Source organism: Parambassis ranga, chromosome 2 (assembly GCF_900634625.1).
Source record: "Parambassis ranga chromosome 2, fParRan2.1, whole genome shotgun sequence".
Lineage (NCBI taxonomy): Eukaryota > Metazoa > Chordata > Actinopteri > Ambassidae > Parambassis > Parambassis ranga.
This window is the reverse complement of record NC_041023.1, coordinates 11,671,595-11,691,895: the sequence shown is the minus strand read 5'-3', so window position 1 is coordinate 11,691,895 and position 20,301 is coordinate 11,671,595. Positions and strand designations below refer to the sequence as shown.

General features: G+C 39.5%; 2 protein-coding genes across 3 annotated transcripts; one reads left to right on the top strand and one right to left on the bottom strand.

Moving 5' to 3' along the window:
- Window positions 1-274: 274 nt before the first annotated feature.
- On the bottom strand, window positions 275-15,345 carry ago2 (argonaute RISC catalytic component 2). 2 transcript variants are annotated; one of them, XM_028428591.1, is made up of 20 exons: window positions 15,117-15,345; window positions 13,897-13,944; window positions 12,954-13,149; window positions 12,755-12,875; window positions 12,496-12,677; window positions 12,138-12,274; window positions 11,916-12,050; window positions 11,419-11,506; window positions 11,015-11,162; window positions 10,791-10,910; window positions 9,728-9,850; window positions 9,498-9,631; window positions 8,980-9,164; window positions 8,581-8,740; window positions 8,360-8,450; window positions 7,969-8,163; window positions 7,725-7,859; window positions 7,407-7,508; window positions 7,114-7,313; window positions 275-7,023 (listed from the first exon to the last, which is right to left on the bottom strand). In XM_028428591.1, exons 1-20 carry the CDS (start codon window positions 15,133-15,135, stop codon window positions 6,915-6,917), a joined length of 2,628 nt encoding a protein of 875 aa, XP_028284392.1. In that variant the 5' UTR covers window positions 15,136-15,345; the 3' UTR covers window positions 275-6,914. The 2 variants fall into 2 exon arrangements, with proteins under 2 accessions (XP_028284392.1, XP_028284401.1); XM_028428600.1 differs by having other exon boundaries at window positions 12,954-13,134.
- Window positions 15,346-17,376: 2,031 nt separating this feature from the next.
- dlx5a (distal-less homeobox 5a) lies at window positions 17,377-19,039 on the top strand. Its single transcript, XM_028429287.1, has 3 exons — window positions 17,377-17,925; window positions 18,295-18,479; window positions 18,699-19,039. Exons 1-3 carry the CDS (start codon window positions 17,568-17,570, stop codon window positions 19,011-19,013), a joined length of 858 nt encoding a protein of 285 aa, XP_028285088.1. The 5' UTR covers window positions 17,377-17,567; the 3' UTR covers window positions 19,014-19,039.
- Window positions 19,040-20,301: the final 1,262 nt, after the last annotated feature.

Below are 20,301 nucleotides of genomic sequence, written 5' to 3'. Positions count from 1 at the left end.
TCAGGCTTATGAGGTACTTCATGAATATATATATAGATATATCAATTTATTTAGAAAAGCTCTTCAAAGTCATATTATTCCTTATAGTTCCTATTGATAGCATAAAATACCTCGTCAGTTATTTCTTTTACTTTCCACCCAACCTCACATGGGCAACTTTTTTTTTTATTTGAGACTGCTTTGAAAGTGCAAAAAACAAATACTGATCGTTCTATGCAGCATCTACACGCAAGGTTGCATGATGATTAAAAATAGAAATGAGTCTTTTTTTTTATTTTTTAAATGCAACATGGCAAATTTTGTCAAACCCTTATTTTGAAAGGACTCACAAAGCCGATGCAGGGGGGGAAAAGAAGAGATCCGACAAAAGGCACACATAAAATAACTACCGCTGGATGTGTTCAGTTCAGACTAAATTACAACCTGTACCTTTCGTCGAAGTTCACAATTACTTGATGAAGTATATTTTTGTGTATATTCCCTTTGTTAATTGTCACATGCAAAACTACAGCTTCTACTCTTGACATAAAAAGTGGCATTGAATGTGGGTACCAGAAGGAAAAGCAGAAGTGAACTGAGTACAAGACATCCACCCTAGTTTTATTGCAGTTCTGGGTTTACGACAGAAAAAAAAATTAGGCATTTATTCATGTGGCATGGCTCTATCAATCAGTGGATCCAGAATCTCGACATTCTAGAGCTCGTTTTCTGATCATGTAGCTGCTCAAGCCAGCCAACGACACATGTTTACAGAGTGTTACCTTCACCTGCCCAGAGTGGCCAGACCACACAATCTGTAGCCTGCACTGCAACATTATTGCTGCACATACATCTCTCAAGAAACATCCACCACCCACTGCAAACATTCCTCATCATCACTGCTGGAATTTAAACACATGGTGAATAGCAGTTATGATGGCACACTCAAAAGCTCCAGCCAAATTAACAGTTTACACATAATGTCCTGGTATTTTGTTTATTACTGTCCTTTAAAAGAAAATATATTGGACTCACATGAAATAACAAATGTTCCAATTAAAAAGAAAATGGTCCCCTATAATATGTAACCGACTAAAGCAACCAACCAGTCATACAGGATTACTTGGTACGAAAAAAAAGAACAGTGCTCTCACATGATATTGGCTTGTCTTGGTTTGGTCACTACAATTGTTTTATTTCGTTATCATTGCAATAATTTAGGGACAATATTAGCTAGCACCTGACACTGCTCTGAGGTAGTTTTTTTCCAAGTTGGTAAATAAAAAGCCAAGTCTCTTTTTTAAAGACAAGAAGTACAAAATATCCACAATGAGTCCTGCATGACTTGATGCATCTGGATGGCATTGGTTTGGTTTGGTGGAGATTGGTAACAGTTCTGCTAAAGCCCCAAAATCCACTGGGAATCATCTATATCACATTCTGGTTGCCAAAATTTGCCAACTGCCTTTCTCATTCACGGCTTTGAGGACACCAACTACCACTCCATACGGTAGCTGCTGAGATACAGAGTAAAAAACTTGACCTCCTGGTAGCTCTATACGAAAAATCCACAGTCAATGGGATTCACCCTTTTGGGAATGTCTACATAAAATTTGTCTTATGGCCTTAAGTCAATATGCTGTGATGAATACCCAACCAAAATGCAATACAACTGAATCCAGTGGATGTAAGGGGAAGCTCCTTCAGGTATGTCAGCATCCCATTTGAATCTGCACTCACTTACCGAAGCGTGTAGCTATAAACAATAATACAGGCAAAGTTTAACTGCAAAGACCATGTGGATGCCACGCTAGTGTCACATGTCTACTACAGGTGTTTGGGAGGAGATGGCATGATGACTGTTACACGAAGTAATGCTTTGGAAATGTTATCCAGGAATAGGAAGAGGAAAATGATGCCCTGCTGAAGCCAGATGCAAATTGTTCATTAATAAAATCTGGGGGAAAAAACCTGCATGGTAATGCAACTATAAAAAGTAAGCGACACTCAAACAAAAAGCTTCTTAAAGTTTCATGTGGCACTAATCAATCAAACGAGTCAAACTTAGGGAAAGATATTACAGGAAAGCTCTGCGAGGTCTGAAAAGGAATCTAACAGCACACAAGATCACACATGTAAGCAACTCCCATATATATACACAAACACACAAAACTCTTATGTTACAGCACCTCACACAAGTATGACAGAGAAGAGGACTGCTCTTTGCACCAGTGCGAAACATCTGTTTCCTAAAACTACAGTAGCCAACCTCCAGAAAAACACATCTCAGCTGTAGACTTGCTTATTCTCAGTGATATTAACTGATATCTAAATGAATGAACACTTTCCGCAATGATTGAAGTCTATAAATTAAGAGGAAAAACACCAAAAAAGGAAGAAAAAGGCTGTACACAAAACATAAAGATGGGTATAAATGTATGGATAATTGTACAACATAACACACCACGCAGGCTCTAATTACATTCATTATCATATGAAGCTTGGAAAATAGGCTCTACTCTACGAGAGATCAGCAATAGATTCTCTACAAGAGACGGATAAGCAACAGCAAGAAGCAACCTTACTATACAGGGGGTAATGATTTGGAACAAATCCATGTATTGGTTTTATTTCAAGATCTGCCTTTAAAAAAAAAAAAAAAAAATTCCAAAACAGAAACAAGACGGGATGATCGTTATTATACTTGGAAAAATTTTCATCTCAGCCTCTTTCCACCTACAATTTACAAATGTACACCTACATAAAAAAGAAGAAAAAAATAACTGATTACATTAGCTTATGATATGCCGCTTAGTTCATGAACCAGCCTTTCTCTAAAAGCTGCTTTTGCCATGGTTTTGGCCATACCAAGAGATAAAAACAAGAATAAAAATAGCCAACTGAGGTGAATGTGTACATTTAATTTATGTCTCATAAAAAAAACCTTACAAAGCACCTCGTGCACCATTTTACTTGGGAAATAGTGCCACATACATCCATACAAGGAGTATTTGTTTGATTCATAAACATTCTTGTTTGAACACATGACAAAGATGAAAATGCCTCTTTCAGGTCTTGATATGTATAGTTTGTGATGGTGTGTGACACAAAGAGGCTTTGCTTTAAGTATGATTTCATATGTGCACATTGCAGTCTTGGACAGGAACCATGTCAAAGCTTCCAGAATAGTGTATCCACACACAGCACTTTGGCATCCAACAAGCAGTGACCACAAAAAAATATCATTCACAGCTAATCAGCTCCCCTCAATACCTGTCAGTTTATTTTGCATGAAGCACATTTTCCTCACTATCGCTCTACAAAGGCAACCCTCCCACTCAACTAAATGTTTTACACATTTAAAGGCATCGAGATATCGACACACTGTGGTGTGTGATATCACTGGCTAGCAAGATAGAAACCCTCCCAATCAGCTGGTCTGGCTATCTTGTGCCAGACTCTACAGCCTGTTGGCTGTGCAGCTTTTATTCTGAAGAGCCACTACCAATGTCAAACAAAAGAAAGCCACCCTCCACTGCCCTTGATAAATACTCTTAATGCATGAATAGCTATGAAGTCCATTTTTGTTTAGTGCAAAAATAACATTTTTATGAATTTCATGTCCAGGAAAAGTAATGCATCTAATCTGGTATTATTAATTATTATTATTATAATAAGGTGCTGGTATAGGTAATGTAAAACACAAAGATGCAGGAACAACAAGTACAAAGACACCCTGAAATGTTCAAGCTATAGTTAGATTTGTTTGTATGTGATGTCCAAATGTTTCACTTCCACAATTCATGATAGGTATCTTCTGGAAGAACTGGAAGTCTGACAACGGAACATTTGACTTCAAATGCAACAGGGACATTCACATTTTTCACAGAGGCTACTCCAAAAATAAACAAATAAATTGTTCTATACAGTCAAGCTGCATTGGAACAAGACTGACACTAATTACTAGTGCTTAACGAAGGCTTTAAATGCATGATTGTATGTACAATCTGTGGTGAAATCACACCATCAGACATGCCAACAGGCATTGTGTGGCAATTTTCAAGGTGTTGTCTAGATTATTCTAGCTGAAAAGCACCACTAAGGTTGTAGTATTACTGATCCTAGTCAAGGATATGCAATACTAGATGTGGGCTTTGCATTTGTTGTTATACTGCTCAGGTGGAAAACCAAGGTGTCTGTCATTTTAGTGGTGCATAGAATAAAAAGGAAAAAGAAAGCGGGAAAGCTGTGTGTAGGTACAAACACAGTTCAAGAATTTGGTCGTACAGCTTAACACTCTTAAAAGAAAAAGCACACATTCTTCTCTTATCAGTTTGAATAAAACTATAAAAACACACACACACAACTACATAAACTGAGAAAAAGCAATCACCATCATGCACACCAAGCATTTAAAACTTCTCAATGCAAGACTCAAACAATGCCAATTAGATAGATAGCAGGGGTAATTATACAGAAATGGCCAGCAGTGTGATGTTACCATAACACTTAAACAGGTAACAAGAGGTAGAACACACGGCCATTTCCACACAATTACACCAGTGTCACAATATGGCCGAGCCTTCTGCTTCGATTGAGGAACACACATATCTTATAGATCATACCAATGTTCTGCCATCGAAAGTGCATCCAAATTTACATGTTGTGAGACCAGCACCGATAAGAACAATATTGACATCATAACAGTAAATATCAAGTACATGATTTTCAGAATGCCCCACAAACACAGTCAGTCGGATTTCTACAGATAAAAAGGGATCATAGCGAGGTCATTGATGGGAGAGAGAGAAGATATTTTTAGCATACAACTAAAAAAAAAAGCCTTGTGGACCAGTCCAGTGAGGATTTATGGTGGTTTACAGTGAAAACTTCTAGCACCTAGAATCAAGACGTCCGTTTGTGCTTCCATATCGTTTGAAAATCAATTATGTAAAAGTTTGTAATCTTGTTTGGCTAGGAAAGATTTTGTGTTACAAAGGATACACACCCATTTCAGGCTATAAAATCTAAAATGTTATAAATGACCACATAAATACTTCATCCCTTCAGACGGCATGAAGATGCTGAAAAGCACTAGGAAACGCTACTAAATGCAATATGCTAAAAAACATCATTAAAAAGCCCTGATAATCTACTTCTATAAATGACCCAAATTGTGTGAGATACCCCACGGCTAAATCTCTTGGTTAAAAATGATGCATAGTTAGAAAATATAGACTACTACTCGCCTCCAATCGTGACTATGTGAAAACATTCGCCAGCTTAAATTATTAGGAAAAAATTAGGTGGGATGTTATGCAATAATGTTATTAGTAAGACTGTAACTGTCTTAGAAGGCAAGAGAACATCTGCATTTAAAATATGTATACAAATATACAGTGTTAATTTAGACTACATTTGGGCCAGTCTTTTTTTAGAAAAATTTCAGCAGCCTCCACTGAAAGCTTATTCAAAATATACCAACATTACTATATAGTATAAAGACCCACAAAAAAATCATTTGCATAAAATCCAAGCCTTTGTGTGATGGCTGCTCCTCATTCTGAGGAAACACTGTATCAAAGGGGGTTCTTGGCGGGGATTTTGATGTCAAAATCTAAAATGTTGCAGCTTTCACTCCACTGTACCAAATGCCTGTATATGGAGAAGCCATACAAATATCCCGCTCTACTGACAACACTACAGAAAACACTATCCGATGCTATCTATAAATGCACACTAAAAAAAACATAGGGCTGAAGTGTATAAAGAAAGAAATAAACAATTATCACAAATGCCTAAATGTCTAAAAATGAGTCAGCTACATGTATAATTATTGCAAAAATAAGTGAAATTAAAAATGACTAAAACAAAAAAAAAAAAACAATGGAACCAAAAAGAGTTCATCGTGTTCCCCTCTATGTTGATTTCTAAATCATATGTCTTTCATTAACACGGCTCAGAATACATTACAAAAAGGCGTCCTCGTTGGGAACCAGTCCCAATATACTATTTGTTAGTATGGGAATTACATAACGGGAGAACCATAAAAACTGCAGTTCTTTGAATTTCTATGTAAAAGCTCACATCCAGAATCAAGTGTTGGGTTCAAGAGTTAAACAAATCTGATGCAAAGATTCCATTAGTTGTCACCAGATTTGGCATAAAATGATCATCGGTGTGTGTCAAGGATAAATACTGAAATACCCAGCAGATGTGGGCAAATTAATTCATAGTTTTACACAGAAGTGACAACAGAAAGATGGTCTCAAATGGCACTTTCCCTCACATAGTGCCCTATGTGAAAAAATAAAAAAAACAAATTATACACAACCCCTAATATATTAAGTACTTTTGTCCTGATTGAAGTACCCATTCTGGTCAGTGCACTTTGCTTCGATTGGCTGATAAATAATGTTTTGAGAAGGAAGGGGAAGGACAGGAATTGTTGGGCATATAAACAGTTGATGGACCCCCTCACCTTTTGATTTTTCCTTTTTGAGCACCAAGATCTTAATGAATAAAAATAGGAGGATTCTTCTACATTAACAACCACGGCACTGTATAATGTTACTGCCCGCAAGTTTAGAAATGGCAAATTTCTTCTATCAGTGTTCAAACCATTTCCACTCATACTTTGCAACAAACATCCCTACAACAAATACAAAATACACTAATGCACAACATGGAAATAAATTCTGTCCCAGCTCAGTGATAAAGATAGAAGGATTCTTTTGCATCTTACAGTCTAATAGCTGGCTTTGTTTTGGTACTTTAGGGGCTGAAGTACAATTGTGGACATAACTGACAGGTTTTTTGGGTAGGCAGATCACGATGTGAAAACACTGTCATGCTATCTACAGCTGACTGAGACAGCGAGGGCTTGTGTGTTCCACCAGTGGGTCTTACCCACACCAACCTGGGGTTGTGTGCTCTCAGGCAAAGTACATGGTGCGCAGGGTGTCTTGGTGAATCTGAACGGCCTTGGCCAAGGCTTGGTGGTCACGGCCATTGCTCTGGCCTGATGTATGACTGCCCTCCGCACTGGAAAAAAAGAAAAATTACAGATGTGAACACCCATCTTTGACAGCTATGAATATTTATTAAGTCTCAATGAAAGGTAAAAGTCCTCACCTGTCATGTTCTTTGTCTACCAAGTGATAGCGGGCCCGGAAAGCCACCAAATGCGCATAGTAAGCTGGTGCTGGGATAGAAACTGACCGGGTGCAGCGCACATAGGTGTGACAAAGCTGGTAGGTGAGGACCTGCAGTTCATCTGACGAGAAGTGGTTGTCGTCCCAGAGCACATGGTAGTGAGATGGCCTGCTGGTACCCTGCAATAAGTGACAAGGTGTTATTCATGTTTATGGAACAGTTCCCCATGTCAAATAGATCAACCAGATCAACCACCCTATTTTAGTTCTTACTTGAATGCCAGCATGACTGCAAAGGTAGAAGTCGAACTCTGATGGGTGAGTAATTTTGGTGTCAACTGTGGTGCCTGCAGGAATGTTACCACTCTTCCCAACCTGTAAAAATCCACACACAAATGTTTCAGTAATTGTAATTGTTTAATTACAAAATTTAGATTACAAGTGAATTTTGTGGGGGGCTGAAGAACCACACCATTTTGAGTGATGGAAATCTCTAGGCCATGTGTTTTTCTGCAGCCCCTTAACTTTTAATCCTTGCTATAACTTTGCTAAGGTTCCTAATTGCTAATAAGACTATGATGCAGTACTAACCCTCTCATTCCGATCCATACAGAACAGTCTTGTGTGGTGTCTTTTTTGTACAACCACAAACGTAATACCAGGCTGGTAGTCCTTCTCCAGCTTGATACAGGCCTCACGGATTGCCAACAGCTCATGCTGAAGAACCTGCACATAAAAAGAAAGTCAAGATTGTAAAACTCTATGAAACAATGCATACATCAGACAAAAAGGCCAAGGTTTATTCATTCTGTATCATCCTTGATATAAACATCACCTGGTTGAACTGGCCCTCAGAGATGCCATCTCGATAGTAGATGATTCTGGTGGGCTTGAAGCGGGTGGACTTGTAGAACTGGATGAGCAGCTCCCTCACCATGTTTGCCAGGTCCTGGATGATCTCCTGACGGTGCTGCTGCACACGTACTGTGGCACAGTAACGGCTGGGATGGGCATCCATACTACCAACCACCTACAAAACAATGAATAGCAAATTTCACTACATTACAGGAAATACCTCAAAATCTATTCAACTCACAGTACAGAACCCGTCATCCCAGGAACAAAAAGGCACTTAAAAGGGTGTTAGTTTTAGCATCGTGAGTGTCTCCCAACATTACACTTTATTAGAGTCTATAAATGGTAGGTTGTGGTTTGGTGTTACTTACAGCAGCGATAGACGGCTTCTTTCCATCCCCTGCTGGTGGATGAGTCACATCTGCACCAAGGAAAATCACTGGCTGCTGGAACACCAATGGTCTAAAAGCAGAGCAGACAAATATCAGCACAATAAATACATTACACACCTTCATATGATCATTTCTTAAATGTGTTTCACTTAAATGTAGCTATAATGTCATGATTATGACTGTAGCAGTATTTCACTAACCTGCCCTGTGGGAGAAGGATGTTGTTCACACCCCCTAGCTTGACATTAATCTTCAGACAAAGGTTGGAGAGGGTCTGAGGAGTTGTCTTTTGCACATTTTTCACCTGCACACACTGGGTGGCCATGCCAAGTACGGTGTCCCCAACACGTTTCACCTCAGCTACAAAAGAACATACCAAATTTACGAGAACTTGTTATACAATTGTGTAGTGTAGGGCATTAATGCAGTGGTGTATCATAAAGGATGATATTTAACCAAATAATCTGTGTTAGCAATATCAATTTAGTCAGTATCATGGGTGTCATAGCTTGAGCACAAAACAAGTGTCACTTTTTATTTGAAAATATTTATATATATTTATTCCCCAACTAAACAAACTGTATGAGTGGTTCCCTCACCATAAACTGGAGTTTTCCCCGGTAGGATGACCACAACCAGCTGGAGGCCCTGGTAGGTATACTTGAGGTGCCTGAACATGGGCTCAACGCTGTCAGCTCCCTGGGCATACTTACAAAAGCAAGGCTGCCCCTGAATGGGCATGCCTGCATCTCGAGAGATCTTTCTCAGCTGGTCTGTGAAAGCTCTGAGAGAGAGAAAGACAAAGACACACTTCTGTTAGGTGTTCACACTTACTTTAATATGAGGCATATTATGTTTAGAGCAGCAAACATGTAGGGCCTGGCAAACGAAGCACAGCTTATGTTCTATAAACACATGGTACAACTGTAGACAGTCTACATGTATTCTTAGACCACCACAGTGCTACCTTTGCAAAGGGAAGGACACAGTACAATTGCAGACCCACACACATAAAACAAAGGCAGCTTCAGTGTTCTTGACATACACACCGAGTAACACATTCAGTTTAAAAAGATCTATGTATTTTGCGTTGTGCACTTCAGTGTATATCACTTACTTAAGCAGAAGTTCGGTGCACTGTCTCTGTGGCGCAAAGCAGGCAATGGCCCACACTTTGATTTCAATACCAGTGTGGAACTGCTTGTTCCTCATGTCCCATACTCCCTGGATTGGTGTGGCTATTGCTTTGTTCTGGGAATTAAAATAACAGAAACACTGTTAGAGCATATCACTGTATACACAATGAAATGTCTTCCAGCTAAACACAAACACTCTTGATTTACATACCCTGCCTCCATACAGTATTGAAGGTGCTTGAAGGACACGGCCATTCACTTCTGTCATCTCATCCCTCACAATCACTCCAAATTCACGAACGTAAGGGTCAGTGTTGAAGTTGGCACTTCTCATCTGAGGAAAAAACAAACAACATTGGAATTAAACACAGCTAAATAGGTCAACAGGCCATGTAGCCAATAATTTTCAAAAACCGGTTCATAAAGATTAAACATTTGCAGGGGAGGCTGGTATGTAGGTATAGTCATCTGCCAGAATGTCAATGTCAGACATGTTTTGTGTAGTAGTAGTAGTATGATTTCTATTAATGGCGTGATAGCACCAGTGAGCCTGAGATAAACTTGTGCATGGTTTCTAATGGCCCCAGGCCGGTTAGATTACCACAATAGCACCATACCAATAGAATCCTCAGCTGTAGCAGCTGACACGTTGTAAACATTGTGCTTTCCATTTCACAGTTGCAGTAATGGTGTCAAACGTGTGGGATGTTACCAAACTTTAGAAAATGGGTGGCTTTTAAAGTCTGCTCTCTACATTTTGCATTGAGTAAATGTAGGGCTGGGCAATAAGTCGATATCAATGTATATCACAACATGGATGACTTCAACCAGCACTGGCTTGGGCCTGGGCCTGTCAAGTTTTGTATTGTGCTATGGATTAATGCAATTACCCAGTGTCTGTGGCATGAGGGGTTGTGTGGGCCACACAGTTGAGGCCGTCTTTGGACATTTGTTCTAATGCTACTGGTATAACCTGTCTTTGGGTGAACATGCTTTTCGACAGTTTGCAGTGCACTTGACTCTGCCCCTTGAATTTAAATAGACACCATACTCTCAGCAGTAACCCAAACATTAGCACGCACACTGCTGCCACCTGCTGCAGCTCTGTGGTGTTTGTGCCAACCTAACCTGACGTGACTGTAAATCTTTTACATGATTGGTTCGGTGTGGCAACATTATTGATTTTTATTGATTTTTTTTATGCCGTCAGTCAAAATCTGGATGGATGAGTTGTAGTAGTTGTAGTTATATCAACCATGTCTCAAATGACTTACCAGTTTACTAATCTCATCCTGACGGTCTGGTGCTGATCGAGCTGTGGCACGGATCATAGTGGAGGTCTGATTGTCGGTCAGCTTTTTGATACAGCGTTGTCCTGCCACTATGTTACACACCTGGAGTGACCACACACAAAACAAAGCACGTTTTCAGCAAAATCAGTAATGACCCAGGACACTTCCTGAACTGAACACAGTGGGCACAAGAGGCTGATACATACCTCTAGAGGCAAGTAGGTGTGCTTCTGCTCCTGCCCCACCTGTAAACAGGGGAGGTGGGGGTATCGCAGAATGAGCTTGTACTTGTCTTTGAAGTACTGTGCTACTGTGCATTCAATAGTTTGGCCATTCTCTTGCTGTAGGGGGAATCTGAGGGGAAAAAAGAAATGAAACACTCAGCATCCCTGTGAAATCTGCAGGCATTGGAATTTTTATGTCAGTCTGGACCAAAAACTTCAGCTTTTAAATGGTAAATAGCCAATATCAGACATGCCTTAATATTTACTGCATTTTTGTAAGATATTTCAAAGCAATTATCGTTTCTTTAATCAATACAGAAAGTAGGTAAAAAAAATTGATAATTTAAATAATGGTATTAGAGCAGAAATTTTACACAAATGCTTACGTTTGGTGGCTGGCTGGTCTTCTGGTCACGTTGCACACTCTGTACTTCCTTTTCATCTGCCCACAGTGAGTGATTTCAACTTTCAGGCCTAAACAGAGGACAAAAGGTCCACATTTATCCAAGCACCGAGAGATGAAAAAGGCACATTTGATGGCCCATGTTACAAATATTTATTTACTGTGATATATACGCTGCAAGGAAAACAGACAACTACAAATGCACTGAAGCTCAAGCAACATGTTCAAATCAGCCAATGATTTGTCAATGCGGCTTCTAGATGCCAGGGTAAAGTGATCTTTAAGTTAAACGCTGGTTTAACTTTAATTAAATACAACCTGTATTGCACTTTTGAGACAAAACATTACAACACAAACATCTTTACACATTTGAGAACTGAGTGTCTTGTCTTCTATAACTTCTAGCCTACTGGATCAGGTGAAAATGAATCTAAATATAAGTTCTTATTAGCTGTCATGTGCTCCTCTATCTTTACTCACCTTTGATTTCTTTTGTAAATTTTACTCGCTGAGAGTCTGTTAAAGGCTTCTGTTGTTCTTCAATGCTTTTGAAATCCAGGACCTCACACATGAACTCAATTACAGGCTGAGCTTTGTAGAATGCAGTAGCAGAAACTAAAATCAAACAAGCACACCCATTAGATTCATAAAAACATCTTGCATTATTTTTCACAACTTGCACAAGAGCAACAGGAAAATTACCATCAATGTTGAGCATCATTTTCCAAAGTGAAGGCCTGACAGACTGGTGGAAACCAAACCACACCTCTCTGCCACCACCAAGAGGGTTTGAGCATCCCTCTGAAGGAGTGAAGAAAGAGCGTCCCACTGGGGTATACCTGTAACAGAACAGTTGATGGTGGAACAGACATTCGACCAACTGCTTGACAGACAGATAGATAGATAAATATATGATGATTCTATAAAGCCATTATAATACCTTTTATAATATCTGATGAGCAGTACATAATTATGCAATAACATTTTTATGAAAACATTTTAAACCTCCCTGCTGCTGTGTTTGTTCTTTTCAGTAATATTATGATAATCAAAGACCTACCTCATAGAAGGCAAATGTCTCATGACCACATCCAAGGCTTGAATAGTTTCAAAGGGGACACTGGGTAGCCGTCCTGATAGTGCCTCATGCAGAGCTTGCAGGCTAACACAGGACACCCACTTGATGGCTACTTTGAAGCTGCGATCTTTGCCTTCACCAGGAATTGTCACCTCAAGTTCCACCTGTTTGGTAGATGAGCAAAGAAAGTATTATTAACTCTGCATTTTCAAAAACAAAGTACATACTTTGATATACATACTTTGTCTCTGCCTATGGGCAAGGGCATGGCAGTGTAGAGGTTCTTCCGTCCATCATATACTGGCTTTCGATCACCAAAGATCTGTGTTTTAAAGTGCTGAACCATGTGCTCCACAATCTCACTAAGAACAGAATGACAAAAAAATTACCACAACACCTCTCGCTGATGTGCTAAAGAGAAAAAAAAAACATGGACGTACCGATTGACCCTCCTGGGGCATTTCTCAGGCTTGATTTCAATGTCATAATGGTAGACCTCCAATTTGGGAATTTCCATCTCAAAGAAGTTGGCCTGGAGCTTGATTGTCCTTCCCATGGTGCCAAAATCTGGCCGTGAAGGTGGCTTGAACACATATTCTGGCACTGGGGAAGATGGGGGGTCTAAAACAGGGGAGTCAAAAGAAGAAAAACAAAACACTAGGTAAAGCCCACATTTTGCCAACAAAACTACCTACAAAATGATGTTAACATTATTTATGCAAAACACACATAATAAAACATAACAAGTGGCAGTACCTTACGAAGTTAGTAAAGTGATATACTATACTAGCTAACATCCATTATCACAGATATGCCTTTAAGTTAGCTGCCATCAACCATGTTAACATAACTCAAACTACCACAAATTGACAAGTAGAAACACATTGGGACATTCCCTGCCTCCAAATAAGAACCTATATGTTCTTCTTACAGTCTGAAAGATGTTTTGAAGTGTAGGCACTCCATATTAGCTGAGAGAAGGTGCACTAATCTTTCATTATTGGTATGCATGCTTGTTCAAAAAGCCCTATATCTGAAGCTTCAGATATCTCAGTGAGAGCATATGGTACGTGCGCTTCATTGCCTTATCTTAATGGCCAAGTTCATTCACACAGAACACCCATAAAACCCAGTAATGCAGAATAACCTGCAAGAAATGCTCTTTAGTGTGCAAAAGAGCAACACAATTTAAAGCACAAAATAAGTGGATCTTCTTTAGAATCTCACCTATGGCACCAAATCGCATGTGTCCCCATTTACAGCCAATTTAACTATTCAGTTACATACTGTCTGAAGTATGTCAAAAACATTATGTTACCACATACACTGGACCACTGCTGAGGTCAGTTTAATGTTAAATGCCCAGATATTTAAAAAGCTTACCAGAACTTATTGACCCAGAGGAACGGGGTCCCTCCAGCATCTCAGCGGCTATAGAGGAAAAAAATGACATATTATGAATACTTTATATTCATTTTGTCTAACACAAACACTTCCATATAAAGAGCAGTGAAAATGAACAAGTAGCGGTGACAGAGAACCAATTTATTGCTAAACTTTTTTAGAATGTATCAAACGGCAAGACTAGAGAGATACTGAGTATTTATACTGCCAACACTTGCTTTGGAGTCCTGCTCTCTTATCACTTGTGTAGCGCCATGTCCACATTCAAAAGACTCTTATCACTATGCACACAGAAAAAACCAAGCAAGCTGCCAATCTATCTCTGTGAAGCCACCCCATTCTCCTGGAAACAGCCTACAATTAACACAACTACAAACCATGTCCATGTGTAAACCTACAAAGAGCACAGTGATGGGTCGATGTTTTTACCAGAGAAGATAAACAATGACAAAATAAAAGGATTTAAGAGAAGTACAATTTAGTCTCAGTGTCACATTGGATAATAAATTCAGATTAAAAGATCACCTTCAGATTGACTTTAATCCTTATCCAATATTGCAAATGTGTTTCTCTCCATGCAAATGAGTCGATAACGTCAAGATACTGAGCCTTAAACTTCTTGTTCATCTTTAATTGCAATAAAGACGGTGTTACATTGACAATGTAATTACAAATCGTTAAGAACTAGGTACCAATGGAAAACAGAATTTAAAAACTGATACTGGACAATGTTAAGCTAATCGTAGCCAAGATTTGAGATAAGATTAGGTAGCACGGTCGGCCGCTAAATATTGCTTCGTTTGTGACAGCATTACACTCCACACTATTATCTCTGTGTAATCGTTTATAATCTCTGCCAGTCGATCTCACGTCGTAAAATTACAGCGAGAAGTTAAGTGAAGACAAGTTAAGAAAGCGATGTGCCTTTCAAGCTAACTTAGCTAACAGCAGCTTGTTGTTGTTGCACGCTAGCTAAGCTTGCCTCTGTTACTAATGCCTCCACTTAAGACTAGGACGGCATGTTCTTCGTCAAGGGATTTGTTGAGTTTTATAATTACAGGCCAAATGAAATGGGAACCTTGTAATAGTATCCGTAATGTTCGCTGCGGTGGAGCAGAAATTATTCCGCAACTAAGTTAGTGTTTAATTTTAGCTTCCTCCATCACTTAGCCGATGCTAACGTTAGCAGCACCACTTACCTCCAGCAGAGGAATACATTTTGTCGACTTTTTGAGCGTGTGTCGTGGACGTAGAGATACTCCACTTTATTTTAACAAAATTCCACCCAAACTCATACGTGGTCGAAAAGTATGTATATGTCAAAGAGCCAGGGATGAAAATACAGTTCGAAAATAAAGATATTTAGTTAGCCAAGTGGTAAATATTTGGAGTCTCTCATCCTCGGCACGGCCCCATCCCCCCAACACACAAAACGGGAGCGGAGAGAAAAGATAGCACAGAGAAGACCCATGTGGCGAGAGCGTTCCCTCCCACTCACTTCCGCCTTCGGTTACTCTTCTAAAATTAGCACGTTTTCTTAACATTTACACATTTTATTGCATATTTTTTCACAAAACACGTATGTAGCGCAAAGGTTTAAGCATCAGGAAACCATATAATCGCGTCAATAACAAAAATAGACAAGTATAAAAACAAAAACAACGCACATAACACCACACTCAGCTCCACAATGTGTGGCGTTTCTGTCTAAATGATTTAATGTTTAGATGAACATTTTTGGAAGCACTCCTCCTCTTAATGTGTTACAGTCTTTTAACAGATCGTTGCAGATGCTTGAAACTTGCTTTTTTCCGCTGCACATTGAAACGTTTATTTTAACACGGATATGAAAGGAGGGGAACTATCTGACTCTTCGGTGACGTCAGACGCACGCCGCGCGCCCTAAGCGTTGATGCGAATTCAAATCAGGTGATAATCTCATAGGTCTTTTTCTTGATTAAAAATGAGTGTTCGTGCTATATTATATAAAAAACAATAGTGGCCTTGGTACAAAAAACAAACAAACATATAAGCCACAACTTGAGTGGATAAAAAAAGTACCTTATGATGACGTCGGGGGCCTCGTTGGAAGAAGTACTTCCGGGTTATTTAAACAGCGACATGAGTATTGTGACAAAGCGATTTGCCAGAAGACTTTCTTGCCAGTGATATAAGAAAGTGAATACAAAATCCATCACCGCAGAGTAGTTTAAGCAGATTTCTTCAAGCAATGAAAAATGTTTACATTTAGACCAAATACATCGCATTGTGAATTAAATGTAATGTTAGGTACGCATGTACGTTTTGAACGATATAGGATAAACTAACTATGCAATAAAAAGTAGTGCAGAATATGCTACATTTTATATACCGCAGGTAGACGTGGCGCGCCAAAATCAAGTCTCGCGATATTATCTGAACACTAGATGGTGCCAGCGGCAAAACCTCAATGATAGTTGTACTACAGGATTACTATTGAAACAACACATCATCAGTAGGGTTAAACTAACGTGTCTCACGACGGTAAAATCCCAGCTCACTTTCCCCATATTGACGATAGACCCCTTTCATTTGGTACAGTAGAACCCCGACATTTACCCCAATAACTGAATTCTTCATTCACTGTCTTTACTCGTAACAAATTTCGAAAGCTATTAGGACATTTTAACAACATAGAAGTTACTCTTCGGACACCTTTTTTCTAACAAATTATATTGTTTTATTTACCAGGTATGATGCGTAGGCACTGATTATGGGCACCAACTAGTGTGCACCACTTGCCACTTTTTTTTTTTTCTGTGTGGGGCTGCAGTCCCTGAGTTTGTCCACTGGTCGGCGCTGCTCACCATTGAATGTGTGGACAGTGGCATAGCATTGATTTTGTGTGTTTGGTAGTGTCTCTTTTAAAGCTTCATCTTGAATGATATGGTAATGCATAAATCATATTTTATATACATAATAATTATTTTGTATTCATGTTTGTTGTGAGAAATCCCGCATCAGACTTTCCATCAGATTTGTGCTGAAACGAAGAAAACATAACAATTGAGCTCATCAATCAACTCTAGTTATTCTATTGAGGCCTCTTTATTATTATTATTATTTATTAGCGTATTATTTCTTTTAATGTGAGTTAAATTTTGTGCCTGTTTTTTGTGCCTAAAGAGAATAGCATTGAATGTATTTTAAAACAAAGCATATTAAAGAATAATAAAGACAGTCATAATAATCGGTGATTCTTGTAGAGGCCTTTTTTTAGTATTGAGGTTTTGTCCCCCTAATTCAGCCCTCTGATGAACTGGCGACACTTTAATTGCTCCTATTGATTGATAGTATAAAAACACAACAATGCAGCCACATAACCCGGGTGGTTTCCCCCTATAAGAAAGCTGGCGGAGTGAATTGGGTGTAGCTGTGTCTGTGTGCGCCTTGGCCAATGGAACCAGATCCTCCCTGCAGTGCGTAAGAGCGCGATTTAGGATTTAACCAAGTCTTTGCTGCGGGGCTGGCTGCAGTCTTCACTAGAGCCCGACGGCCTGAGAGCCTTTCAACAATGCAAGTGTAGTTTTCACGTCACCTTGGAATCAGACTTCCTCGTTTTTTTTGCTAATTTAACAAAACAAACCCACGCGTTTTATCCCCCTCGAAGTATGACAGGAGTTTTCGACCGGAGGATCTCGAGTGTGAAACCTGCAGACTTCCAGAGCTCCTTTCAACTCTCCACAATGCACCATCCGTCTCAGGAATCCCCTACTTTACCCGAATCCTCCGCCACGGATTCTGGCTACTACAGTCCTGCCAGCGGAGTCACTCATGGCTACTGCTCGCCCAGCTCCACCTCGTACGGGAAGCCACTGAATGCCTATCAGTACCAGTACCCGGGTGTAAATGGATCTGCTGGAAATTACTCGACAAAATCCTACACTGATTACAGCTCGTACACGACCCCCGCCTACCACCAGTATGCTGGGACTTACAGCAGAGTGCAAGCCCAGCCGAGTCCACAAGGTATGGACCCGAATGTTTTGGTTTTATTTCATGTTTAAAGTAGATTGTGAGTTGGCATTTGAATGACCAAGTGATTTATATCATCTTTCAGTATTTTATTGATTTCCTCTCGTCATTATTTTTGCATTTATGACTGTTTCGTCCACATATAAACCCTGAAATGTGCCTTTTGGAATTTAATGTTATTATAAATATAATTATTTCAAACTCCATTATTTAAGATCATTTAAATAACATTACTAAAATTGCTGGTATTTAAATCATAAAGATGTTTTTCAATTATTGTGAGGAATTTAGACGATAAACAAAATTAGACAATAAAACGTGGCATTATTTTGTGCTTATCACTGTGACTGATTATTTTAACAGAAAAAGAAATAAGCGAGCCTGAAGTGAGGATGGTGAATGGAAAGCCGAAGAAAGTGAGAAAGCCTCGGACAATCTACTCCAGCTTTCAGCTCGCAGCCCTGCAGAGGCGGTTTCAGAACACACAGTACCTGGCGCTGCCGGAGAGAGCCGAGCTGGCTGCCTCGCTGGGACTCACACAAACGCAGGTGAGCTCTTTGTTACAGAATAATCAAAACAATGATTTTCAACACATTTCCTCTTACACGTGCAGGCTGATGACGTGTAATTTAAAATCCATCTCTATTAAATTAATGAGGAATTTGACTTTATTTTGTGCGTAATTACGCACAATGGCTCTTTTACGCTTTATTCTTTTATGGGGAAATATTAAATATTCACAGGCTTGTCTTTGATTTTTTTTTCAGGTGAAAATCTGGTTCCAGAATAGGAGATCAAAAATGAAGAAGATCATGAAAAACGGCGAGCTTCCACCGGAGCACAGCCCCAGTTCCAGCGACCCGATGGCCTGCAACTCTCCACAGTCTCCGGCCGTTTGGGACACGCAGGGCTCCTCCAGGACGCACAGTCTACAGCCACAAAGCATCAACACGACGGCTTCTAACTTTTTGGAAAACACGGGGTCGTGGTACGCCTCTGCCGGCAGCTCCATGACATCCCACCTTCAGACCCCTAACTCGATACAGCACTCGTTGGCTCTTGGAGCAGGGACGTTATATTAAAAAAAAGAAAAGAAAGAAAAGACACACACACACAAAACCCTGTTGTTCATTTCATTTTTTTTCTCCTTCTACGGGACTCGTGTTCAAATTTCAGAGGAATATGCAATGTATTTGATGACAGTCATAGAAGAAACGTGTAAAATGTGTAAATGTGTGCATGTAATTTATTGCATTTTTTGGAAGACTATTAAACGTTTAAATGGATAATGGATCTTTGAATCAGCCCGCCTCAGTGAAGTCTCTTGTTATTTTTAATTTACACTGAAAATAGTAACTTACAGACATACACGAAGATTGTGAGCCTTAGGTGACATTTTCAGGTTGGGTTGTAAAGCACAGGAGGGAGATGTGTTGAGATGAATATTTAACAGTTTAATAGCAGATTTAGTTTAAATTTGCCATTACAACCACGAGGTTTGATCTGCTTTATTAGAGGCTGTGTCTTCAAGTCTGCAGATTTGCGTAGACGAATTTAATGACCTTCTTGCAAACATCTGCTTCTCTGGTAGAAATTTGCATTTTTTCCCCTTTCATGGATCAGACTAGTTTACCCTGTGATGGACGGAAAAGATTATGACTTGACACGTTTGTTATTCTAAAAAGACTTTACACAGCATCATGTCTTAAATTAACTAGGTATATCCTGCCATCATAATAACATTTACCGTACGTATGTTTCTTGATTTGTTCTGTTCTCTTAATAGAATACTGTCTGATCTGCTTGATAGCACTTAATACAATTTGTGTTTTTAATAGGTTGTGAATCATGTTGTCAAATCAACCCCGAATTTTAGTCTAATAACGCATTATTATTATTATTATTATTATTAGTCTGATCAGCACCAGGCTGATCACGTTTTTATCAATCTGATTGTATTTTACTGGAGAACCTGATTGAGCCTTTCAGCTCAGCTCTGCTGCTGTAAAGTAAATGCCTGCTTCTCGCTGCAGACAGTCTGCAGTCGCTCTCGCTTTGTGTCCCCTACAATTAGCCGCTTTGAATGGCAGAGAGGAGGCGAGGGGGGCGGCATGGAGATCTGAGACAATCCGCATTCCTGTGGGGGTAGACCGGCTCCAGAGCTCTGCCACTCCCGGCCGCAGCCCACCTTCCGGGTAAAATAAAAAAAAAGAAAGACTAAAAGAAAGAAGAAAACAAAATCCTACACAATTTCACCACGTTATTAGCAGGCGGTAACACCAGCACTGCCACTGCTAAACCGCTAAAACAAACCGTGCCACTGTGAGAACCATTGGGGGATTTGAGAATTGATCTAATTGAATTTGCGCG